Here is a 25628-nt window from a genome sequence, read left to right on the forward strand (position 1 = left end):
CCTATTTAACCTTTAAGTATTAATTCTCTGAACAAATATGAAAACAAAAACTACTTTAAGTCTTTTTTTTTTTTTTTTTTTTTTTGCTCTTTTTTTAGGGCCGCTCTTGCAGCATATGGAGGTTCCCAGACTACAGGTTTAATTGGAGTAATGTCAGATCCAGGCCGCATCTGTGACCTACACCACCACTTATGGCAACAATGGATCCTTAACCCACTGAGTAAGGCCAGGAATCGACCCTGCAACCTCATGGTTCCCAGTCAGATTCGTTTCTGCTGCGCCACAACGGGAACTCCTTGAGTCTATTTTTTTTTAAAAAAACAGCTCTTGCTGTTACAAAGAGGCAATGAAAAAAATGTCATGTGCTTCCTGAGATATATGTAGCAAATGACATTATATTTTTTTGAAACAAAATGTTTCTAATTTTTATTTTTAAATTATAGGACAGATAACTCAAAAAAATAATGATGTCTTCACTCATTAGAATTGTTCACTGGATTATTCAATTTTAAGCAAGGCCTTCTAGAACAGAGACAATTTCATTAGATTGGAATATAGTTCAAGGTTACCCCAAAATATATTTCCTGCATTTGGAAACAAATTAATTGGAAGGTGACTTATTTAGTACTGCCAACTTGGTCTGTTAACGCATCTTCAGCGAATAAACTTTTCACTGACAACTGGGGCCTCTGGCATATTGAATAAGCAAAAAATGGCAACATGGTTAAACAGGAATTTGTCCATTGAAGTATAAATGGGAAACTCACAAAGAAGAGGTGGCAGAGGAGAGATGATAGGGTTTGTTAGTAAGAGAAGAGAGAGTAACTACAGAGAAAGATAGCATTGTTAAGTAGAAGTCATCCATTTCTGAAATCTAACATTTAAAAAAAGCCTATAAGAAAAAATCATATTGTGGTTGACACATTTGCACAACAATAGAATCCGTATGAATCTATGATGTAGCAAATTGTTATAGCAATGTGATGTTTAAATATGTTTGATGGAGACTCTGTACTTTGAAGTCAGAAACAAATTATGACTTAGACCTGAGTCCGAAATACCATTTAATCTCTGAATCTAGAAAGTCACAAGTTTGCATCTGTTTGGTACTAGTAGCTGGCATGTTTTACTAATGTTCTAGCTTATCAATGAATGACCATAAAAAAGTGAGATAGTGAGATGCTTAATTATTTCTTTCAAAATGAAATTTCAAGTATGGCATGCATGGTAAATGAGCACTACTCTTATCTAGTCACGATTTCCAAGTATGGAGTTATTTGATGGAAAAGACCAATCATTATATAGATTTCTACCTCAGTAATAAGAGTGGAATTGGGAGAACACATTATCTACATTTCATCTGTAATTACTCCAGCAGCACTATGCTTCCAAGATGATTTTATTACATAGCATTACAGATAGGAAGGGTATAATATTACTTAACCTGATCTCAAGTGATCCATCCTGGCTCTGCTTGTCAAGATTCTTGAGAGTAACAGCCAATAGTTGATGGTATGGCTAGATATATATATATATACATATATATATATATATATATATATATATATATAGAGAGAGAGAGAGAGAGAGAGAGAGATCTCTATAGATAGATAGATAGATAGATAGATAGATAGATAGATATACAGGGAGAGATTTCTTTCCTTTTTTTCCCTTTTTCTTGCCTTATTGAATTACCAAGGATATCAAAGTACAGTATTGATAAAAGTAATGACAGTTATGTCCTTGACTTCTGGGTTTTAGGAGAAAACATTGTTTACAATCAACAGCAAGTTTTTCATGAGTGCACTTTGTTTTATGCCTAGTTTGCTGAGATTCTTCAAGAAATAATAAATAGGTTTTGAATTTTGTCAACTGTATTTTCTGAAGCTATTGAGATAATCATATGGCTTTTCTTTTTTTTGCCTGTTAATGGTATGTTACTATAGTGAATAACATTGATTTCTAATGTTAAACCAACCTTGGATTTTAAAAATTTTATTGGAGTAGAGTTGACTTACAAAATACTCTTAGTGTCAGGTGCACAGCAAACTGAACCATTTATATATGTACATATATCCATCCTTTTTCAGATTCTTTATTACACAGCTATTACTGTGTTATTACACAGAATTGAGTAGATTTCTTTGTGCTATACAGTGTTATTACACAGAATTTACATATTCTTTATTACATATTACTGTGTTATTACACAGAATTGAGTAGATTTCTTTGTGCTATAAAGTGGGTCCTTTTATATATAGTAGTTTGTGTATAAGTTCATCCCAACCTCCTAGTTTATCCTTCCTCCCAATGTTCCATAAGTTTGGTTTTGAAATCTTTGAGTCTATTTCTGTTTTGTGAATGTCTTTTTATATCATTTTTATTAGATTCCATACATTAGAAAATTTCATATGGTATTTGTCTTTCTCTGAATGACCTTACTTATGATAATCTCTAGGTCCATCCATGTTGCTGCAGATGGCATTATTTTGTTCTTTTTTATGTCTGAGTAATATTCCATTGTATATCTGTATGGCATCTTCTTTATTCAGTCCTCTATTTTTGGACATTTAGGTTGCTTCCATGTCTTGGCTGTTGTAAATAGTGCTGCAATGAGTACTGGAGTGCATCTATCTTTTCAAATTATGGTTTTCTCCAGATATGCCCAGGAGTGTGACTGCTGGATCATATGGTAGTTCTATATTTAGTTTTCTGAGGAACCTCCATACTGTTCTCCACAGTGGTTGCACCAGTTTACATTCCCACCAACATTGCAGGAAGGTTGTAGGGGGAGATTTATTTTAAGGAATTAGTGGCTTACATAATTGTGGGGGTGGCAAATCCAAAATCTGCAGAACAGGCTGGCAAGCTGGATACCCAGGGAAGAAGTGATGTTACAGGTCAAGTCTGAAAATATTCTGGATGAAGAATTTCTTCTTCCTCAGGGGACCTCAGTTCTTCTTCTCTTCAAGCCTTCAACTGATTGGATGAGGCTCACCCACATTAAGGAAACACCCTCTTTACTCAAAGTCTGCTGACTGAAAACTTATTCTTATCTAAAAAAATGTTCACAAAGACATTTAGACTGGCATTTGACCAAATAATTGGACACCATGGCCTAGCCAAATTGACACATAAAATTAATCATCATGTTAGTGTTCATACTTCTCAGGAAAAGGAGTCTGATTTGGTCAGACATCACGTTCTAATATGGAGCATCACACTGGGAAAAGTTTTTCACCAAAGTCTTAGAGGTTGTTGGCATCTTTCAGACCTGGTGTATATTATTTACCATTGATTCTTGCCCTGATCCCTGATACCTTTGATTTGGGGCAAAGAATTAGGTGTGCTTTTACTAGATGTTTATGAATCATGATAAATTATACAGAGAGAATTGCTGAAGGCTGTTTTCCTTAGAAATGCTCTAAGGCAGGCACCTAGAGTTCTAGCAATTTCTCTCCATCATGCCTCCAAAATGTATGTGTCAATTTACAAGCTATCAGCAATTCTTATGCTATAAAGAGAAATTTGGGGCATTATCACCCCCCCTTAAAATATTTTTAAATTTTATTTTGGTAAAGTATAGTTGATTTACAGTGCTGTGTTAGTTTCAGGTATATAGCAAAGTGATTCAATTATACAAACATATCTTTTTTTTCAGATTATTTTCCCTTATATGTCATTATAAAATATTAAGTTAAGTTTTATCACTTCCTTTTAAATATCCTTATTTCCATACTAGGTATACAATGGCATTCTGTATTGTAATATTCAGTTATTTGAAAACCAATTAAAAAAAAATTTTCCCAGTTGTATCGGTTTCTCCTTGAACGAATTGTTTATTCATGTAATTTATCCATTCATCTGTTGAGATCTCACAATTTTCCTTATACATATGAATAAGCTTTTTATGTAATGAAGACATTAACCTCTTTATTCTAGTATCATATCAAACGTAAGCATTTCATATTTAGATATTTTCCCTTTATTTTAGTTATATTTATTTTATTTTATTTTTATTTTTATTTTTATTTTTTTGTCATTTTGCTTTTTCTTGAGCCACACCTGTGGCATATGGAGGTTCCCAGGCTGGGGGTCTAATTGGAGCTGTAGCCACCCACCTACGCCAGAGCCACAGCAACGCAGGATCTGAGCCGCGTCTGTGACCTACACCACAGCTCATGGCAATGCAGATCCTTAACCCACTGAGCAGGACCAGGGATTGAACCTGCAACCTCATGGTTCCTAGTCGGATTCGTTAACCACTAGGCCATGATGGGAACTCCAGTTATATTTATTTTAATCAATGGAAATATAACACTGCCTATCTTCAAATCTATCAATTTTTCTCATTTTTTTAGGGCCACACCTGAGGCATATGGATATTCCCAGGCTAGGGGTAGAATCGGAGCCACAGTTGCCAGCCTACGCCACAGCCGCAGCTCTATCAATTTATCTTGAATGATTTCTCTGTTCTTTCAAAATTTATTACTTTACACACCTAATATATATTCACTTTTATTTTTGGTTACCGTAAGTTTACTTTAAAAAAATAATTAAGTTTCAAGATCATCTACAGCCTATTTAAAAATGGTATCTAGTATGGGTCTAACAGTTTCTGTGTTTTTCTCCAATTACCTCAAGGCAATTCATTAATTGCTTTTTTAGTCCATAATTTTTGTCAAATTAATTTAATCTATTAAAAAATAATATGTATATGTATATGCAAATATATGTATATATGTGTGTATGCGTGAATTTATCAACATGCATATGTATATATGGAGATAGATATTTCATAATCTACCCATAGCTGTCTATCTGTCTGTCGAGAAAAAGAGAGAAGAAAGGCTATTTCTAGTGTCTACTCCATGCCAGTTTTCAAGGTGTATGTAAAGGGTGCAAGCATGTTAATTTCTAAACTTACACAATTCTTATTTTGTTCTGGGAAACACTATGCTTAGTTATGAATGGTTATCTTCCCATCCTTCCTTGCAATAAGAATGGCAGTGTCACCACGTTCTGGCCAACAAGACATAAAGAGAAGTCAAAGGATGGGGAACCTGAAATGCAATTTCAATGCGGCTGTACTTAGCTGGCATCTCTCCTTGGCTGCTCAGCCTCTTTTTCTCTTCCATCCTGTCTAGAATAAAGATCTGATACTGGGAGATAGGACCACTCTTCCTACAGGAGTAGGAAAGCCACACATTGAAGTTAGGGGAATAGAAATCTGGAAGCACCTGGGCTTTTGATGATATCACGAAGCAGTTGTATCAGCTCTGACTTGCCTTTCTCTCCTCCATCCTTGGGAATCTGAGGTGTTAACTATTAGTTCAACCTGAAGTCATGCTTCTGTTATTTGTAGCTAAATGCAAGCTTAATGCATGCATTTAGTTCTGTTCAGGCTTTGTCTTTACTGAAAATGGCAAATTAGACATGTTTTTTGCTTTTAAACTTGAGCAGGTTTTCTTAAATACTATAAAATAATATAATGTTTAATAGAGATGCTTTAGTTTTAAAAAGGGGCTTTAAATAAAACCATGCATAATATAAAACCTGATATAGAAAAGTTAATGATCTAAACAATGGGCCTGTAATATGATTAAGCCACTGCTCTGACATACAGAGCTCATGCCCTAGTGGGTAAGAAAAATGTGTGAAAATAATAATCACAATGAACTCTGAAAAGAGTAGTAAATGCAATGTTCCCTAAGCTCAATCTAAGCTCTGCTCAGAATCTCCTTTTCTATTTTTTTTCCTGTCGTGATAGGGCAGTGCCATTAGCTAATCCAGGACTCAAATTTCAGAGTCATCTTTCTTCCTTACCTTCACAATCAATCCAGTTTCTGGACTGCTCTAATGCGTGCACCATGTCTGTCTCCACTTATAGTACCTGAGTCACATGCAGTATAAAGTTTATGGCACTACCTTATTAGCCAGTTTGCCTACCATTTTGTCTTTCTCTACTCCTTTCTGTTTTTGTGCCTGCTACATAAGTCATCTTTCTCAAAGTTGTTTGACGGTATCACCACTCTGCTTAAAAATATTTTTAAGTTTCACATTATCTACCAGATAGAACCTAACTCTTTTTTTTATATATTTTTGGCCACACTCATGACATATGGAAGTTTCTGGGCCAGGGATTGTATTTGAGCCACAGCTGTGACCTAGGCCACAGCTGCAAGAAAGCCAGATCCTTAATGCACAGTGTCGGGCTGGGGAGACAAGCCAGATCATTAACCTACTGTGCTACAGCAGGAACTCCCAGAACCTAACTCCTTAACATGGCTGAGAAGATGCAATCTGTGTAGAACATCTTCTGGAACTTGGGTGGTGGCTACACAGATTGCGTCTTCTCAGCCATGTTAAGGAGTTAGGTTCTGGGAGTTCCTGCTGTAGCACAGTAGGCGGAGGAAAGCCTTCTATTCTCTTCTCTGTCTGATAATTACACTTCTCAACTATGCGAAGGTAACCTGCCTTGTACAAGCTCTCCTATCTCCCTAGGTGATGTTAGCTGCTCTACCGTATCCAGGCTCACAGGGTTGGCTTCCTTTTCCCTTCCCTCTCTCTGTTCCTCCCTTCCTCTCTAGCCACTCTCTTACGCCTCCTCTTCTTCCTTTTTTTTATCTTCCCTCTCCCTCTTCTTCCCTTTTTTCATTCTTCCTTCCTTTGCCCCCTCATTTCTTTAATATTTACTTATTATACTGTCATATTTGTTAATATATTTGTATTTGCAAAAAAGTCTGTGAATTTCTTCCAGCAGAAGACTTTGTGTTACAAAGGACCTTTTCCACTGCAAAGCATAGGACCTAATTTCATAACATAAGACATTACTGTTAAAAGCGTCTTAAACCTTCCATAAAATATTATTATTAAGAACAGTAATAATTCATATCTATAATACCATTATTAGGTGATGAGCTTTTTGTATAAGTAACCATTAAATATGCATTGGTTTATGTGCATACAACTTGGACAGTGATATGTATTTATAAATATGTAATGTATATGGTAATACACAGTATAGAGCAGAACATTAGAAAGTGTATAATTCATTTTTAAAATGGTTGTAATTGCTGAACTCTGTGCTGAATTTGTATAAATTAAATTCATATAGGTGGTAACTCTAAATTCTATTTCCTTTGTTGAAAATGTGATTAAAATTTATTCTTTAATCTTTCCGAAAGTGAGTTCAATGCACAAAATTAGTGGTACACTTAATAAAGCTACTTAGGTCTCATCAGCATTTCCCCAGTCAGTCTCCACCTCCGATGGCTCAAAACCAGACCTGAACATCTGAAAATGGTGCCCTTTCTAATCTCTAGGTTGGCACAATAGGGCAGAAAGTCTTTTCCCTTTTAGTCATCAGCTCCCTCGCCCCCACTACAAAGCTTCATACTGGCCTTGATCAAACAATACTTTTCCTCCTCCCACAGGACCTTGAGTCTTTGTCTTGAAAAGAAAAACACTTGCCCATGTGCTATTTTCAGGGCTATCTCAACTCAGAAAGCTAATATCTGCCCCCTGGTGGTAAAATTTGTGAGCCTTTAGGAAAGCAAAGGCTTGACTTCTTTCTTGTGGGAGGTGAAACATACCTTTCGTTCCTTCCTAAAGAGATCATGGGCTCAAAAACAAGGTATGATGTAATTTCTCAGTAGGTCACCCTGATAGTTTAATCTCTCTTTTACTCTCCTGCTCTTTATCTCAACTTTGAATTCTGATTCGTTTGTTCTGATTACCTGCTCAAACAGCTCTGGGGTTAAGCCATTCAGCTGGGTCAGATTTCAAAGCAAATATGCTTGGGGAAAAGGCACGTCAAAATAACTGTGCACCCAATTCTAAGATCAAAATCTTTTTCCTGAATCTTAAATTCCCAAGGCATATGGAATTAAAAAGTATGGACAAAAATTAATCAGGTTTCCAGGGGCCACTAAAAACACCTTTTAAATGGTGTCTATTTTCTCTTCTGGGTGAAGAATTTTCAGGGAACAGTGTATATACTGTCAAGCAGCTCTTCTCAACCAAGGTCATTTGGCAATGACTGGGGACATGATTTATTTTCACATCTTACAGGGGATAAGGGGTTGCTGGAGTCATGCTATCTACTAGGCAGAGACTAGGAATGCGGCCAAGTATCTTACAATATGCGGGGGAAACCCCTCCCATAAACAAATGATTGAGTCCAAAATACCATTAGTTCCAAGGTTGGGAGACATGGCAGAGAGAATCAGAGGTCCTGGAGTCAATCAGATTTGCTTCCTATCCTAAATCTGCTATTAGATTCTCTAGAGCCTAAGTGTCTTCACATATAAAATAGGAATAATTAGACTTCTTAGGGTGGTGTGACAGCTAAGATGATTCATATAAAGCTCTTTCCTTGTGTCCTCGGAATAAGTATTCAACATGTGTTATTATTATCCCTGTATTTATGGCCAATTTTCAATTCAAGAGGAATAAAGAACTTTTCAAGTTAAAATGAGAGAAAAACATGTGTAGAAATACAAATAAAGATGTAAATTTTATATCCAAAATTTTATATGCAATAGTAACCATCCTACATGAGAAGTGAGATCTTTTTTGCATTGCCACTCGTGGGTACAATTATTTGCTTCGGAACTCTCTCACAATGGAAAATCATCGGTCAAATATTTCTCAGTGATACCAAAGCAGCAACTCAATCTACCTGTAAACTTACTATTTACCAGTAAATACCAGTTACCCAGAGTCAGTAAACATTGTTTCTCTTCTGTTTCAGTTCTCCTTGTTCAAAAGTCAGTATTCTTGAGCTGTTTGGAAAGACTTTCTCCATTGCCACTACAAGCATTATCTCTTTTGAGATTTTTTTTTTGTCTTTTGTCTTTTTAGGGCTGCACCCGTGGCATATGTAGGTTCCCAGGCTAGGGGTTGAATCAGAGCTGGAGCCGCCAGCCTATGCCAGAGCCACAGCAACATCAGATCGGAGGCACATCTGTGACCTACACAGCAGCTCAAGGCAATGCCTGATCCTTAACCCACTGAACTAGGCCAGGGATCAAACCCACAACCTCATGGTTCCTAGTCGGATTCATTTCCACTACACCACCAAAGAGAACTCCCCTGAGATTTTTTTTTTTTTTTTTTTAATGTCTGTGTCAAACTTGTCTTTAGGTACTCATAAACTCATCAGTGGCCCAGGGTTCTTTCTTCAATACTGGGCCACCTTTTGTCAAGGGCACCCAGGCATATTACAAAGTTCATCATGAGGTAGATTCTTTAAAGTTTTGTTTTTGTTTTTTCCTAGTCCTCTTTCCTTACAAGAAACATCTTGTGTGCTTGGGAAAAAAAAAGTCCCTCTTCATATGATAAATCATTCAGAATTCTGTGTCTGTATCTCATAAAAAAAAATTCTCTCTCCTCTGCAACTTCATTCTAATAAAAACTTACAAAAAATACAATAACTCAAGAGATATTGTTTTAGTAAACACAATAATTTATATTCTCAAAAAGCAAAGAACTTTGTATTTTCACTATGAACTGGTTATAAGGTAATAGAAACCTGCTTTGTATTTGTATGGCTGAAGTTCTTCTGGTGATTTATACAGTACAACAATACAGACTACCCTTAAACCATATTAAAATGTCTGTGTCTGAGGATAGAAAATTGATTACTGTTTTTCTCCTCTCTCTACCCTTCTCCAACCCCACCTAATGTCAGAATCTGATAAGCTAGAACATCTTATAAGGTACAGCATTCATTCAGAACACACTTACATAGATTTTGTGTGTTGTCTTCACTGTCGACAGGGTAGTAGTCACATCCTATTTCACATTAGTTTATACCTCCTGCTGGTGGAAGTGCTGAGATCAGAGACGTTCTTCATTGGAATAAGCCTTGTAGATCAAAGAACACCATATCAGAATATGTCTTGTAGGCTATTGAGTTCTAAATTTAGGTGTAAACCAAATGAAACAAAAGAAATGAGGTGACATAAAGAGGTCCCACAGCAAGAGGGTTGTAACTTGGTAACTCCATCCCAAGTCTCCAGTACTGTGCTGCCTAAGCAGAAAGGAGAGAGGTATGACTTAACCAAAAAAGAAAAAAAAAAAAAACTATATTATTAATGGATTTACTTAAGAAAGAGGTCTAGGAGTTCCCTGTTTGCCTAAAGATTTAAGGATTTGGCATTGTCACTTCTATGGCTCAGGTCACTGCTGTGGCATAGGTTCAGTGATCCCTGGCCCTGCATGCCATGGGCATGACCAAAAAAATGAAAGAAAGAAAGATAGAGGTCTAAGGGATGAGCCCTGAACAAAGTGTAGAGATTGTATCGTCAACACATACCATCGGGGTTATTGATCTATGTACCTACCTGCTCATTTTGTCATACAAACTTAAATTAAAAAAAAAAAAATTCTTGAAGGTTATATCCTCTATCGATATCCAATGGTTGGCTGCTCTCTACCACATAAAGAGGGACTATTCAGCCATTGTTTTGAATTACTGTGGGGAAGACACATTTGATCAAATACCTAAAAGTCACCCACTCCCTACGTTCTATCTGCTAGTGGAGTTCTGATTTTCAAATGACCTCTTCCCTAGATCTAGTAAATTAATTATAAGTATCTCCTATACATACATATAAGTACAGAAACTGGTCAAAGATGCAAGAAAAAATAGGCATGAAAATATCCAGGGCATATGCTTACATATATTTTTGTATAAAAGGGGCAAGTTTCCATTTATTTTATGTAGTTGTCATCTTCATAAAATTTAGATGTGTCAATAATGTTTAAGAAGCATCCTATTTCTATGTTGTCTTAAATCATGAATTAGCAAATACTTTATACAGAGCTATGTATTAAATGTTCATCAACCTCAAGGACAGAAAGGCTTGAGTTAGTGTTTAGCAGGCAACATTGAAATATAGAAGCCTCTATCTTCTGATAAAATTGGGGATTTTGTATATCATAATACTAAATCAGTATATATACTACATGTGCGTATATATATATATAGAGAGAGAAAGACAAAGAGAGACAGACACAGAGACACAGACACAGAGACACAGAGACAGAGACAGAGTACGTTAACCAGTTTCCTAGTCTTTCCCTCTCCTAAGTTCAAGTTCTTTCTGAATTAGCTAATACTGAGCAAAAATTTGATTCCCATTATTCAGAGAGCTGTGCCCAAGTTGCATGCTCCATTGCTTTAGCTTTGAGGTGCAGAGCTGAGAAAAAGAGCTATGAAAATATTTGTTACCACTTGATTGCAGTGAGGAGCAAGGATGGGATATATATTTTTAAATATATATATTCAAATGATTACAAGTAAATGGTAAACATAAACAAGTGGTTTAAAGTCATTTTCTTAAAACCAAATACCTTTCTTTCTGGAAAGAAAATATTTCCAGGTTCATTTCATCTGAAGAAAGCAGATTTTTGACACATAGTAATGAGCAAATAATTCTGAATCTGTCCAAACATGCAATCGAATCATACTTGTTCAGGCATAAATTGTTTTTTTCATCATAAGTTAAAAAATCAAATGTGGGAATTGATGACAGGCTTCTAACATAAGGAGCTTACATAGAGCTAAGATTTTTGGAAGTAGATATAAAAGTATGTAATTAATTTATTTCATTTACAGGTAATATTCAAACGGAAGCTTAGGGAAGTCATAGGGAAGAAGTGGGAGGAACATGGAAAGTCTTGGCTGTATCGTGGGCTGGGGAACACCATATTAATGTTTTAAAGCAACTGAAGCTATTCCATTCTTTAATATTCCTTATCCATGGCACTGTCATGGCTGAATACATACTGGTCTTCCAGTTGCTTTGGTGTCTTGGCCTATTCTTATTTCTAATCAGTAGTAGTCTCTCCAATAGCACCCAATGGAGAGAGTTCTCATATATTAAATAAGTCCTCAACTCCATTTTAGTTTTGAGGAATATATGAAGGTAACACAAGTGAAAATTAATATACTTTTTTTTTATGCTTTTTAGGGCCACACCTAAGGCATAGGGAAGTTTCCAGGATAGGGGTCTAATCATCCACACCACAGCCACAGCAATGTGGGCTAGGAGCTGTGTCTGTGACCTATTCCACAGCTCATGGCAATGCTGGATTGCTAACCCCCTGAGTGAGGCCAGGTATCAAACCCACGTCCTCATAGATAGTATTTGGGTTCATTTCCACTGAGCCACAATGGGAACTCCAAAATAATAATATTAAGTTAAATGCCAGACCTGCATTTAGAATCCTGATGGCCTAGAAAGCTGGTGGAAGCCCCAGAGGCTGAGAACTTTGATCTGCATCCAGCCCAGAGAACAAGTAGACCCCCAAGTCTTCTTAGACCACTTACTCAGCATCTCCATTCTGTTTTTGATCTAGAAGACTTTTCAGCCACTGAAAAGGATATGACAAGAAATTAATTTCAATTTCATAATTTGTAAAATTGGGATCATGGCACCTACCTCATTGGATTATGTAGTGGATTTTAGATTTTAGATTTTAAATAAAATGTGTATTGGCATGCAGTACTTTCTCAATTAATGGTGGTTCTAGTATTTGGCATAAGTGAATATTTATTAAGTATTTATTTTTAAGTCAGTTAACTAAATTTCCCAACTCAGATTAATATTTTCTCTTTTTTACTCTAGCATTTTACTCTTCAATCAGTAAGTTCTTCTACCACAACATGTATCACTTTCTTTTTATTGGAATCATTTATGCAAGTATCTAGATCTTTTATAGTCTTACTCCAAACACCTATATATATGGCCCATATTCGATTTAGTTAGATTTGAAGATAGTGCAAATTCAAAAAATCATTTGCAAAATAAGACTATAATGAAATTTTCTTGTTTTTATGTGTTTACTTACTCTTCCCAATTAAAGACAACAAGGTTTTTTTTGGAGGGGGGGCATACATGTGGCATATGGAAGTTCCCAGGCTAGGGGTCCAATCAGAGCTTTAGCTGCTGGCCTATGCCACAGCCACAGCAATACTGGATCCAAGCCACATCTGTGACCTACACCACAGCTCACAGCAATGCTGGATCCTTAACCCGCTGAGCAAGGCCAGGGATCGAACCTGCATCCTCATGGATACTAGTTGGGTTCGTTACTGCTGAGCCACAATGAGAACTCCTCATCAAGTATTTCTGATGGTGCAAAATATGTATGTTAATACTATGAGGATAGTAAAAAAGATAAACCCTAATCCCAAGGGAGTTTTACTAGTGATGGGGATGATAATCCTGCAAAGAACTAGAATGCAAGACAGAATCATATAATGCACAGATTAAAAACCCAGGCAAAGATAACTACTGATTTCTAACTGTCTAACCTGCCTTGGGTATTTAATTTCTAACTGTTACAAGAACACTTCTAGGTAGGCATTATTAACCACTTTTTACATTAAGCAAAAACAAAAATAGACAAAAATCACCTAAAACTTAGAGAGGTTAAGGAACATGCCGATAGTCATGTCAGTAACAGGACCAGTATTTCGACTTAGATGTTTCTCATTTCCATGCATCCATGACCCCCCCCCCCGCACTGTCTTTTTGATAAAGGAGCATGTAGAAATACATAATTTATTCTGATTGTCTTTGGACAGACAGCATTTAAAAGACTGAAAAAACTTGGAGTGAGGACAAGTAGAAAGGAAAACCATTCCAGGGAAAACAAAAACAAAAACAAAACTCCAGGAACACAGAGAGGGGAGAGCAGTAACAATGAAAGGTATATTTTCACGATGTTCTAACCTGTTTTCTAGTTTAGTCCAAGTTCTAGACGAATCACAAAAACCCTCAAGGATTTTCTAACAGTGATACTTAGAAAAAAGACAGCACATTCTACAAGATTCTTAAGAAAGAACAATGAAACAGGGCAAAGGATTCCTGAAAGGCTCATACCCTCACAAATAAGTGGTTTTCTATGATTTGCATAGAAGGATAGAACACGTTTGACTCAGGCTGCTCCCAGAAACCCAAGATCAGGACCAATAATCCTTTTCACCTCAATAGACTTTTATGCAATGTAGGGACATGTTGAATGAATTATCAAACCAAAATTATATATATATATATATATATATATATATATATATTTGTTTGTTTATTTGTTTGTTTAACCTGTGTGTGTTAAAAAAGTCCATGTCTCTAATAAAATATCTGAGGAGGACTTCATATCACAAAAAGTTGACTTTTGTCCTTTTTTTTTGTCTTTACTGAACAAAAAAGGTCGCCATAATACAGTTTTCTTTTTACCTACTGTGATCAGTTGGGTGTCATAGGGAGATATATAAAATATATATTGTCAGTTATGATATACTTTTGTTTTGCTCACCTCACATACTACTGTGCCTGATATTATATATGCATATATATACATACATGAATTATTTGTTCATCGAATAAACAAAGAGCCAGGGACAGATAAAAGTAAGAGCTTTTAGTTTTCAAGTTTTCTAGAGCAAATATTTATTCTATACAGAAGAAAACAAAACAAAAAAAAAATGAGCAAGCAAACAATGAATGATCTCTTAACGTTTTGCAGTCTCAGGTTTAACTTGAGCATTATTTGCCATGCAGAGTAAGTCTCTGCATTTTCCTTCTCTGCATCTAAGCCCGTCTACTTCTGTCACCTTCCAGTTATCCCTCTGCAGTGGTGCTTAGACACAACCATGAATAACTTATAGGTATTTTATGGAATTATTTATTGAATTTTGAGAAGATGATTCTACTCTATTAGCTTTGCATTGAAAAACTGAGAGTCTGTAGTCTCTTTAAAAGGCGAATAATTTAGCAAGGAGAAGACTGATCAATCTGCTTCTTATCCTTTGCCAGAAAAAAAAATGTTTTTGAATAGTCGATTGCCAAAGTTTCAAATCAATGGAACAACACACTGAATAAATAAATGGCTTTTTGTAGCTAGAGTTGCCCTTCTCATTAGAAATAGGTAACCGAGGTTTGTTAAACTTGGGAGTAAATTAGTGTTGTCCCAGATACTTTACCTTCTTAAATAAAGTTACGTAGCTCTACTTTGGAGATTCTGTCTTAGATATTGAACATAGGCAGGGGGGAAATTATTACAGTAATTGAATGATCCCAGAGATCTCAGTCAATGAAGATCTAGGATAGATGCAATATAGGGAGCATTATGAGATGTTAGATACTGGGCCAGATATGTCAATGAAGGCGTTGTTCACTTTAGGACAGGATATGAAATATTCTATCCGCTATGTTAACTGTATGTGCTTAGTAAAGATGGAGCGATGGAGGCTGAGTATGAATTGAATTTTGGATGATGGATTTTTTTTTCTTTTGGAAAGATCACCATTATGACAATTCTACATAGATTTAGCCCTGAATAATGATTCACCACTTCTTTTGAGTTTTAGTTAATGCATTATACTAGTGGTGCTAGGATTCCTATTCACAATTTGAAAATTTAAGAGGCAGTATTTTTTTGTGAAAAAGATCATGTCCCTGGGATTTTCCACAGAATGTGACATATTTGCACCATCAGTGGAAATTTACAATGACTCAAGGAACGATCTTAATGAAATCAGCCCCCTCATCAGCTAAAAATCTAAAGGGAGAATTAACAGATCAATTTAAGTTCAATTCTATAGACAGGTGGAATTTTTATTTAAAATCATTTTTTTAAATGTTTTTATAATATAAATAATTAAGGAAGTCATTTGTTTTTAAATAAATCCACACATATGAATAAAAACAGATAAATTAATGTCCCTGCCTTCCCATTTCCCACTACGGTTTTTCATTTCTTTTTTCTTTCTTTTGGCCATGCCCGTGGCGTGTAGAAGTTCCCAGGCCAGGGTTGGAACCCACACCACAGCTGTGACCTTGCCATTGTAGTGACAACACTGGATACTTAAACCACTGAGCCACAAGAAAACTCCTAGATGGTATTTTAAATCATTTGTCTAGTTTTGTTTGTTTGTTTGTTTGTTTTTGGCTGCACCTGCAGCATATAGAACTTCTTGGGCCAGGGACTGAATCTTAGCTGCATTTGCGACCTACACCACAGTTGGGGCAATGTGGGATCTTTAACCCATTGTACCACAGAGAGAACTCTCCTGCTACACTTACTTCTCTCTATGCATTTTCACATCTTTATGAATATTTTTAAAATTATGGATATGTGAGTTTTTCTTTTCCACCTCCTCCTTTTTCACATATAGCATGTATTGTCTACATTCTTATAACATTTTTAAAAAAATTAACAGTATCTCCTCAAGATCTTCTTTGTCAGTATGGGTGGACTTCTCACCCATTCTCATCACGGAGGCCTATTATTTATAGTATGGCTATATTATAAATTAATTTGTTTATTTATTTATTCTTTTATGAAGGGGAGGCTGAAAAAGTATCTTTCCTAGTTCACTGTATATTATTACATTGGTCTTTACAAACACCCCCCCCACACACAAGTTGAGTTTGATTTATTTTCCTTCCATCTGATTTCTGAGAATGTATTGGGCTAGTGTTGCTGGATCTTTTCTGTGACGGGTTAGGTAATGTTCCCTCAGGACATTTAGAAATAAGAACAGTACACACATAAATCAATGTCCCCTGACCTTTCTCTATCTCTATTTTTGGCACCAAAAATTCTGCTCTGAGTTGTCATTTTCCCAGATCTGGACAGAATCATCTCCTTATTCCTCAGGTATTTCTCTCAGTTTCTATGTAACTTTCTCAGGGGCAAGCCCATCCCTTTCTTTTTCCAGTTACATCTCCTTGGTTGGCTTTGAGAGTTAACATCACATATTAGTTATCTGTCATCTCTCTTGCTGTCTTAATTACACTATCATTGAAAATTTGCTGACATTATTTGCCTTAAAGGCAATATGGAATGAAAAATGTAAAGATATATTCTATAAATATGTTCATAATTCATTAATAATAATAATAGTAACTGACATTTATTAAAGTGGCTACTTTATTCCTGCTATATTTATAGACTCTTTAAAACAAGTGTATTGACTCATTAAGCCTTTCCAACCACTCAGTGGAGTGGACATTACTATAATCCCTGCTTTGTAGATGAAGAAATTGACCACAAAGAGGCTTTATGTTGGCAGGACTACAATTCAAGCCCATCCAGTTCAGTTCCAGAGACTGTGCCTTAACTATGACTCTGTACAACCCCAAGATGTGAAAGCTCTGATCTAAAAGGTCTGAATTTCCTAAATTTTATTTTTATTTTTATTTTGCTTTTTAGGGCTGCACCTGGGAATGTGGAAGTTCCCAGGCTAGAGATCGAGTCGGGGGTTGTAGCCACCGGCCTATACCACATCTACAGCAACGTGGATCTGAGCTGGGTCTGCGAGCTACACCACAGCTCACGGCAATGCGGGATCCTTTAACCCACTGAGCAAGGCCACGGATCTAACCCACATCCTCATGGATATAGTTGGGTTTGTTTCTACTGCGCCACAATGGGAACTCCCTGGATTTTCTAAATTTTAACAGCTAGTGTCAAATTTGTCTTTAAAATGGCTCTCTATAAATATAACTTTCAGAAAAACCTAACCACAAGTGGTACTTTTAGTCTTTTATTTTTGTCTATCTGATCAGGGGAAAAAAAAAAGCCCTTAAGATTTAAAATTTGTATTTCTGCTGGCAAATCTTCAGCTATACAAATACATTGAATTCTTCAGAGCATTAGCCTGAACTGTTGAATGTTGGACTTGAAAGAGAATATGGAGATGTACTCTGGGCTCTTATTTTATTAATGAGAAACCTGAGTGTCTGAGAGTTTATATGACTTCTACTAGTTCCCACAGAGAGCTGGCTACAAGGTTTGAGGGGAACTTAGATATTCCGTCTGTCTTTTTTATGCTATTTCAGCTAATCGGCACTGCCTCCTATAACAACCTCCCTTGGTAATCACACTTCCTTATAGGATCCCATGTTACTTACTCAAGAGATATACAAAGACACTGAGCTGGGCTTCTAGTATTTTACTAAAGCACAAAGAAAACACCGGGAAGGCAGGTTCTAGGATCATCGTACTGTGTTCTAACCTTTGGTACAATCTTCATAAAGAATAAAACACCAATTGAATAGAGAATGAAGGACAACCCTATCCATAGAATCCACCACAGGTTCCCAGTTACACTTAAATGTGTGTAAAATTTGTTTAGGGTACAGGTTCCATGACTATAGCCATAGAGTCTCCGCAGCAGTAATGAGAGAAGACTCATAGGATTGCAGAGGTGGAATGGATCTCAGAATTGATGCAGGGTGAGGTTTAGAAGTCTACGTGGCAGATGAGTGTTTGAGTTCTAGTGATGCCAAATGACATCAAGATAACGTAGTAGCAAACCACAATTTTTTTTGTCCTTTTGTCTCTTTAAGGTCATACCTGTGGCATATGGAGGTTCCCAGGCTAGGGGTCTAATCGGAGCTGTTGCTGCCGGCCTACACCAGAGCCACAGCAATGCCAGATCCGAGCCGCATCTGCAACCTACACCACAGCTCATGGCAACGCCAGATCCCCAACCCACGGAGCAAGGCCAGGGATCGAACCTGCAACCTCATGGTTCCAGGTTGTGTTCATTTCTGCTGTGCCACAATAGGAACTCAGCAGACCACAACTCAGCAGAATTTAAGCTTTCTAGTAATAAATTTTCATTAAGTGAAAATCCATCCCTCTAAACTCACTCAGCAAATGTTTACTGAAGTATTATTAATTGCTAAACATTGGCCTGGGCATTGAAGATTTGAAGGCAATGAACCTCACCTCATTCAGATACTGTCAATGTCTGCATAGAATTGACCTTCTGGTGGGGTAAGGGGATGTGGAAAATGACTCTCACTCAGCTCTTGGCACTTACTTCATGTTGCAGGAGTTCCATTAAGGTAACAGGAGTGGCCCCTTTTTGTCCATCAGGCAGGTAGAGGGAGATTTTCTTATCTGCTTGGTGCATTTGGACAGGACCTGGGCATGCCTTGTTCAGTACCTTCTCTCCTTCCTGTCTGCTTCTCCCCTAAGTGTAATGAAACCACCAGCCCAATCATTGTTTATTTCTGGTATTAATATCAGGAATGCCACTTACCTTCAGATAGAAGCCCCCTTTTCCAAGAGGAATTATTTTAGTCGTAAAAGTGGCAGTTTACTCTTGTTTGCTTATGCTTTTGTCTTATTTTTCTCTTCATTCAGAAGTCTAAGGGACAGGGATGCTCTCTCTTTCTCTTTCTGGATACACACACACACACACACACACACACACATATACACTCACATATACACTCACATATATATGTATACACACACACACAGACACACAGGGCATATGGAAGTTCCCAGGGTAGGGGTCAAATCGGAGCTGCAGCTGAGGCCTACACTAGATCCAAGCTATCTCTGGAACCTCTGCCACAACTTGCAGCAATATTGAATTCTTAACCCATCGAGTGAGGCCAGGGATTAAATCCATCCTCATGGACATTATATCGGGTTCTTAACCCACTGAACCATAATGAGAACTCGAGGGATGCTGTATTTTGTACTAGTTTTAAAACCTAAATAATAAATTCAGATCAGTTGCCATGAGAGCAAAAGTCTACGGCCCCACTGAAACACATAGGAGGTGTTCAGACATACGGAAGGCATCCTCGTAAGTAATTTTAGTTTGTTCAACTGCTACCTGCGTTTTGTTTGTTTTTTAATAATGGGATAGTCTTCCTTTAGGATCAGCCTTCTTTTATATTCAAATAGTACTGAGAGTCATTGGAGATGGATTTTTTATAATGTGCATCTGTCCTGAAATTCAACCAAGAGCTTCTTGGCTGACATAGGTGTGGGTGGTCATCCCAGCATGAGACGCTGCAGCAGAGTTAAAGCAAAGGCCTATCATTTTAAGACAAAACCCAAAGCTTCTGCCAGATATACATTACATGCACTTATGATTTTACAGAAAAGTCTAAGATGACAAATATACAGTGTAATCAGAGTTCACATAGACAAATACAGAGTCAATCTATGATAGTTACTACGTTATTGTCTCTGTTTTAAATCTGCCATTCTATGTATAACTGATTCACTTTGCTATAAATCTGAAGGTAGTACAACATTGAAAATCTACTGTAGCCCAGTAAAATTTTAAAAATAATAAAGTGAAAATAAATATACCTTAGAATGCTCAGTCTGAGCGTCTGAAAACCACATTTCTCCTCTTTTAACTGTTCCCTGTTACGTTCTATCAATATTGGTCACCAGAGACCAACTGGAGGGCTGAAGGAAGGGGGTTTGCTTCTTCCTGTTTTGGTTTTCTGTTCCTGTTAATATCAGCCTGGCAATGAAAAGTGATTCCATTCCCCTTGCTAAACCCCACCTCCCCATTCCTCCAGAGAAACGAGCACTGCTGATCAGCAGCACCTCCCTCAGAGCCGGGTCCCAGCTCCACAGGTTCCTCCAAGTTCCACTAGGGGACCAGTGTCCTCTTCAGAGGTCTGAGTCTCACTCACTTGGAACTGCTAGGCTCTAAAACCACAACTTTTCTTTGTCCCCCAGCCCTCGGGCAGGGGCTGCTTCCTGCTATTACTAACTCTGTCAGCTTGACATTTCTCTTTGCCTTTTTTGTCCTCTAATACTTGTTTAATCTCTTCTCTACTTTGCATTGTCATAGTTTCTATTTTTTCTGCATGGACCCCAAGTAGCCACCAAAATACCTGTCGTACCTTATACATTCAGGAAAAGAAGTTGAACTCCCAGGTGAGCAATTTCCAATCTTTCTGGGTCCACAATTGGAAGATGACAACAAATTAGATGTCTAAGTGAGATCTAGAATAGGTCTGCATCCTTCTTCATCAAATCAATTAATCCTGTGAACAGAGTGGGGCTTGGTAACACTTCAAGAAGGAAAATGCTTATAAAACACCTTAACAAACATACCCGTTGCATCATGTCTGTAGCTGCAATTAAACCAAGGGAAAAAAACAGAGATCTTAACAGTAGGATCTGGTTGCTGGGAGATTAGATTAAAGCAATCATGTACTCTTAAAAATTGTTTCTCAGAAACATTACTTTGCAGATAATATTGCCTCCAGGAAAGAATAAATCAAGAGAGAGAGAGGAAGAGAGAGAGCCCTATATTCATCCCTCCATATCTGCAGGTTCCATATCCATGGATTCAATCAACAGAGGAAAGTATTTGAAAAAAGAAATCCAGAAAGTTCCAAAAAGCCAACCTCAATTTTGTCTCACTCCAGCAACTGACAACTATTTACAAAGCTTTTATGTCATATTTACAACTAATTTCACTTCATTTTCATTGTATTGGTGTGAATATATGTATTACAAATTATTTAGAGATGATTTAAAGTATACATGAGGATGTGTTTAAGTTATATGCAAATACTACACCATTTTATAGAAGGGACTCCAGCATCCTTGGGTTTTGGTACCCATGGGGGTTCTGGAACCAATCTGCTGGGGATACGGACTGAGGGACGACTGTATCTGATCCAGCTTTAAACTAAACTATCATCACTTGGAGTGATTGTAGCAACCAAAACTCAGGCAGCTGTTGCAGAAACTAAGTAAAAATTATTCGCATTGCTTTTTAGCTTGTAAAAAATCAGCCTATTTCAAGGTAATCCATTCTTGGAGTTCTCCTCTGCTAGCTTCCCTATCTATCCCTGTGATCAGGTTAGACTCTGGTGCCTGGCTAAAATAAATGTTTCATCTTTCAATTCTTTGAGTTTCTAAGTACAATGATGGCATCAATCAGCATGCCTATCTTTTCTCTGTATTTTCCTTTTATATTTTGCTTTGGAGTTCCCGTTGTGGCTCAGCAGTAAAAAAATGTGATTTTTATCCATGAGGCCTCGGGTTCGATCCCTGCGGGTTAAGGATCCAGCGTTGCTGTGAGTTGTGGTGTAGGTTGCAGACACAGCTTGGATTTCATGTTGCTGTGACTGTGGTGTAGGTTGGCAGGTACAGCTCCTGTTCGACCCCTAGCCTGGAAACTTCCAGGTGCCATGGGTGCTGCCCTAAAAAAAAAAAGAGAGAGAGAGTGAGAAAGAAAAAGCATGATTTTAAAGATAAACAGACACTATCTCTGGATCTTCACATGAGAAAAGCATTTGTGAATTAGTAATCCTTTTCACCAACTGTTGGAATGCAAATCCCAGCCCAACCAAAACTGAGTTAATATGTTACTTGAAAAAAAACACCTTAGACTTTTTTTTATTTTACTCTTTGAAAGATTAATATGTTGTAGAGATTACATGGTCAACATTAGCGTGTACCTTGTTATTACCTTATTATGATATTAAGAGTCCTCAGTTGTGAAATACTATGATCAGACATCAGGGGCTGGTGTCTAGTGCAAAGTTTAACGAGCTGCCCTGAGGACCAGGCAGGTTTTACGAGTGTACTTAGTTGAATATGTTTTACAAGTGGGGTGGAGTCTTTGAGTTAAAATAAGGGCAGTTTGCAGGTTCTTCTCCGAAACGCAGCTCACAGAGGAAATTCAGCCTCCTATGGGTACTTCCTTTGTTTTCCTTCCCTTCAGACATAAACTAGCATAAGCCCAAATGCAGTGTCTTAAGGAAATATGTAAGTTGGGTGTAAAGCTTTTATTATGGACTCTGGGCAATTTAATAATTTGGGTGTACCAGGGCTACGTTCATCTCTCGTGATTAAATGGCTTATCTGCCACATGTCATTCAAATCTGCCAGTGTCATTAGCTGACAGCGCTGGGCTTGGGTGGCTCCTGATAAGCACTCTGGGAGGGGAACGGAAGGGCAGGAAGGTGTACTCAAACACCGTAAAAGATTTTAACACGGGTACATCTAGAATGTTAGAATCATCCTATTTTGGAGGTGTAAGGGCTCATTAACTCCATCCACCCTCCTCAGGTTACCAGTAGGAAAACTGAAAACCAGAGAGAACATGTGTTTATAGTCGTCACACAACTATGAAGCAGCATAATGGGGGCAGCAGAATGGTTTTCTGACGCCACGCCGAGTTCCCTTGCACCATCATTCATGACTTCCCCTGTCCCCAGTCGTCTGTCTGCCTTTGCTGCAGTGACAGGCCACGCTGTAATTACTTCCCAGGAACAGGCACACTTTCTCAGAGATCACTGGGGAACCGTAGGAATAGCCTTTTGTTTCTACACAGGAGCGTTGAAGATTGTTCACTTAAAAAATAATTTGCTGGGTTTGTATTTTAAAGACAGAGAGACATGAAACGACTTTGTTGAAACTGTTTTTGAATTCTGTGTTCTCTTGCAGGGTGGCAAAGTGGTTAGCGGCCGCCAAGGCATCAGACACAGGAAGATGCCTCCCCGTGGTCAGACACAGACATTTTAAAATTCACACATTGCTTCTAAAAGCCTTGTTCACTGACATGCCCTCCTATTTGGGCAGTGATCATGAAAGCCATGATCTTAGCAGTTTATTGTAGAACATGCAGCAATTGCCATTTCTAATATCTCTCACAGGGAGTAACACAACGGCAAATACCTGCAAACTTGTAGGTATGGAATAAATTTGTGAGACTTGATCATCAGATGTTGATTGAACAAAAATTTATTTTGCAGCCACTGGAAGCAAGAGATCTTCAGGGCTTGGGGCTCTGGAATGGAAGTCTTCTTGTGCTCTTGATGGAATACAGATTATATTGGAATCAAAAGAATGAAATCGCATTCTGTACTTAGATTAAAGGAGAAGGATTTGGGCTAGTTTTGTGTCTGGTTTAACTGTTATCACCTAAAATTCCTAAATCACATAACATCCTTGTTTGAGTGTGTGCTTCTCCCGGGTACTTCTCCCATGGGTTGTGTATGTGAGCTTCCTTCCCATTGCTTAGCTGTGGTTGAGGCCCTGCCTTCACATTTCAGGTGGTTTAGGAGCTTTTCAGACTAATGAGTCTATGCTTCTTCAGGAATAAACAGAGACAGTTTTCAGAAAATAGACCTGTCAGACCAGGTCGTGGAATACGCGTGCTTTCGTATTATGTTTTTGTTTAATATTTCATAAGAACACTAGATTTTACCTGAAAGCAACAAGAAATGTAAATGTTCTCTGCCCTCAGGCTGGATCGTACTGTCATGCTTAGCATCTCCATTACATATTTCAAGAGAGGCCAGAAAAAAGGAGAAGAATATTCTGGCTAAATTCTATCAACAGTTTTCTAAGTTGGAAATTGGAGATGACATAACTTATTTTGATTATCATGCTTAAGAGTTAGACAGATAATTAAAACAGAAGAAGTGGTAAATATGCATTTTCAGAATACGTATTTTCAAAAGATGTGCGTCAAAAGCGCTACAGCTCAGATTTCCAGATATATACATAAGTTTAAGAATCATGATAAAAAGAAATATGTTATATGTATATACACATTATAAGCATGCATATTTATTTACAATTATTCATGAGGTTGCTATCTTATTGCCTTTTTCTTGTTCCAGGATAATTGTCAAAGACATTTTCTTGGCTTTAGCAAGAAATTAAATTTTATTTGTGGCTCACATACACAAGCTTGTGGAGATGGAATTCTGGGAGTCAGGTGGGACTCACCATGGCAAGGGGTCCAGGCCAGGAGGGGACTGATTGGTTTCCAGCCTCTCTAGTTTACTGGGACACCCCAACTAATGGTTCTCCTGTGGGGACAGAAGCGGGGAGGGTTTGGAAAAGGGTGAAACAATCCTCTTCTATTTCCTCCTCTTTCTTGTCTTATTCTTTCCCTTCTCTTCTCTTCCCAACCTTTTCTATCCCATCCCTCTCCCCCTTTCTCATTCCCTCTCTTCTCTCCCTCCTCCTCTCTCACCCTCCCTTCCCCACTCATGCTCTTCTCTCATCGGTGATGATGGTAAGGTATGCTGTGTGCTCCAAGCCAGAAACGAAGAGCCTTATTGACTCAAGGCAAGTCTTTTCTTCGAAGAATTGTTTATTTCCATCCTACGGTATTATTCCCCTCAAAATTTATGCAACATCAGGAGCACACGTTCTAAGGTCTATATGGGTCTATCCAAAGATTTTACTTCTATTTTGGATCCAATTTATTTCCTTTTTTCCTTTGGAAATTTACCTCTGTTTTGGATCCAATATATGTATTCATTTATTTTTTTTTTCCTTTCGAAATTTGGCATGAAAAATTTCCAGACCAGGGATGGAACCCACATCATAGCAGCAACCTGAGCCACTGCAGTGACAACACCAGATCCTTAACTCACTGAGCCACTAGGCAACTCCTGGCTGTAATTTTTAAATATTTTTCTTCTGTAGATATAAGTCCATTTGATTTATTCCCAAATATTGTCGTGCTCTGTGTTATGTAATGTAAATTCATATGATTCCTTACCTTAGAATAATGTTTTGGTCCAGAGTTAAAGTTTAATACACTGGAAACTTGTTGCTCTTGGCATATTTACTTTAGTTTCTTCACTTTAGGGCATCAAATGAAATGTCAATGTCAAAATCTGATCTTGGAGTCACAGCGTTGAGGGGTTTATAATGATATTATTAGTTCTAAAGGCTTTATACTCTTCTAATAAACTTCTTTTCCATCATCTATTTCTTGTACCCATAGCATTTGTTTCAAAAAGTACAAGGGCATGTTCACATTCTATCAAATAAATATTTTGCAATTTCAAGTTCAA

The 25628-nt window shown here is 37.4% G+C and overlaps 1 protein-coding gene across 1 annotated transcript in view; it reads left to right on the forward strand.

The window, feature by feature from the left end:
• The window catches only part of LOC146397856 (uncharacterized), a 60845-nt gene extending 35217 nt beyond the window's left edge, over positions 1-25628 (forward strand). The window contains exon 2 of the mRNA XM_084989759.1: positions 23257-25628. Coding sequence (XP_084845885.1) covers positions 23257-23334 — 78 coding nt within the window. The 3' untranslated portion in view covers positions 23335-25628. The remainder of the gene's footprint in view (positions 1-23256) is intronic.

Source organism: Sus scrofa, chromosome 13, assembly GCF_054392235.1.
Source record: "Sus scrofa isolate SSC_HxYL_T2T_F1_AM1 chromosome 13, Sscrofa_HxYL_maternal_Yorkshire_Landrace_v2.0, whole genome shotgun sequence".
NCBI classification, from domain to species: domain Eukaryota; kingdom Metazoa; phylum Chordata; class Mammalia; order Artiodactyla; family Suidae; genus Sus; species Sus scrofa.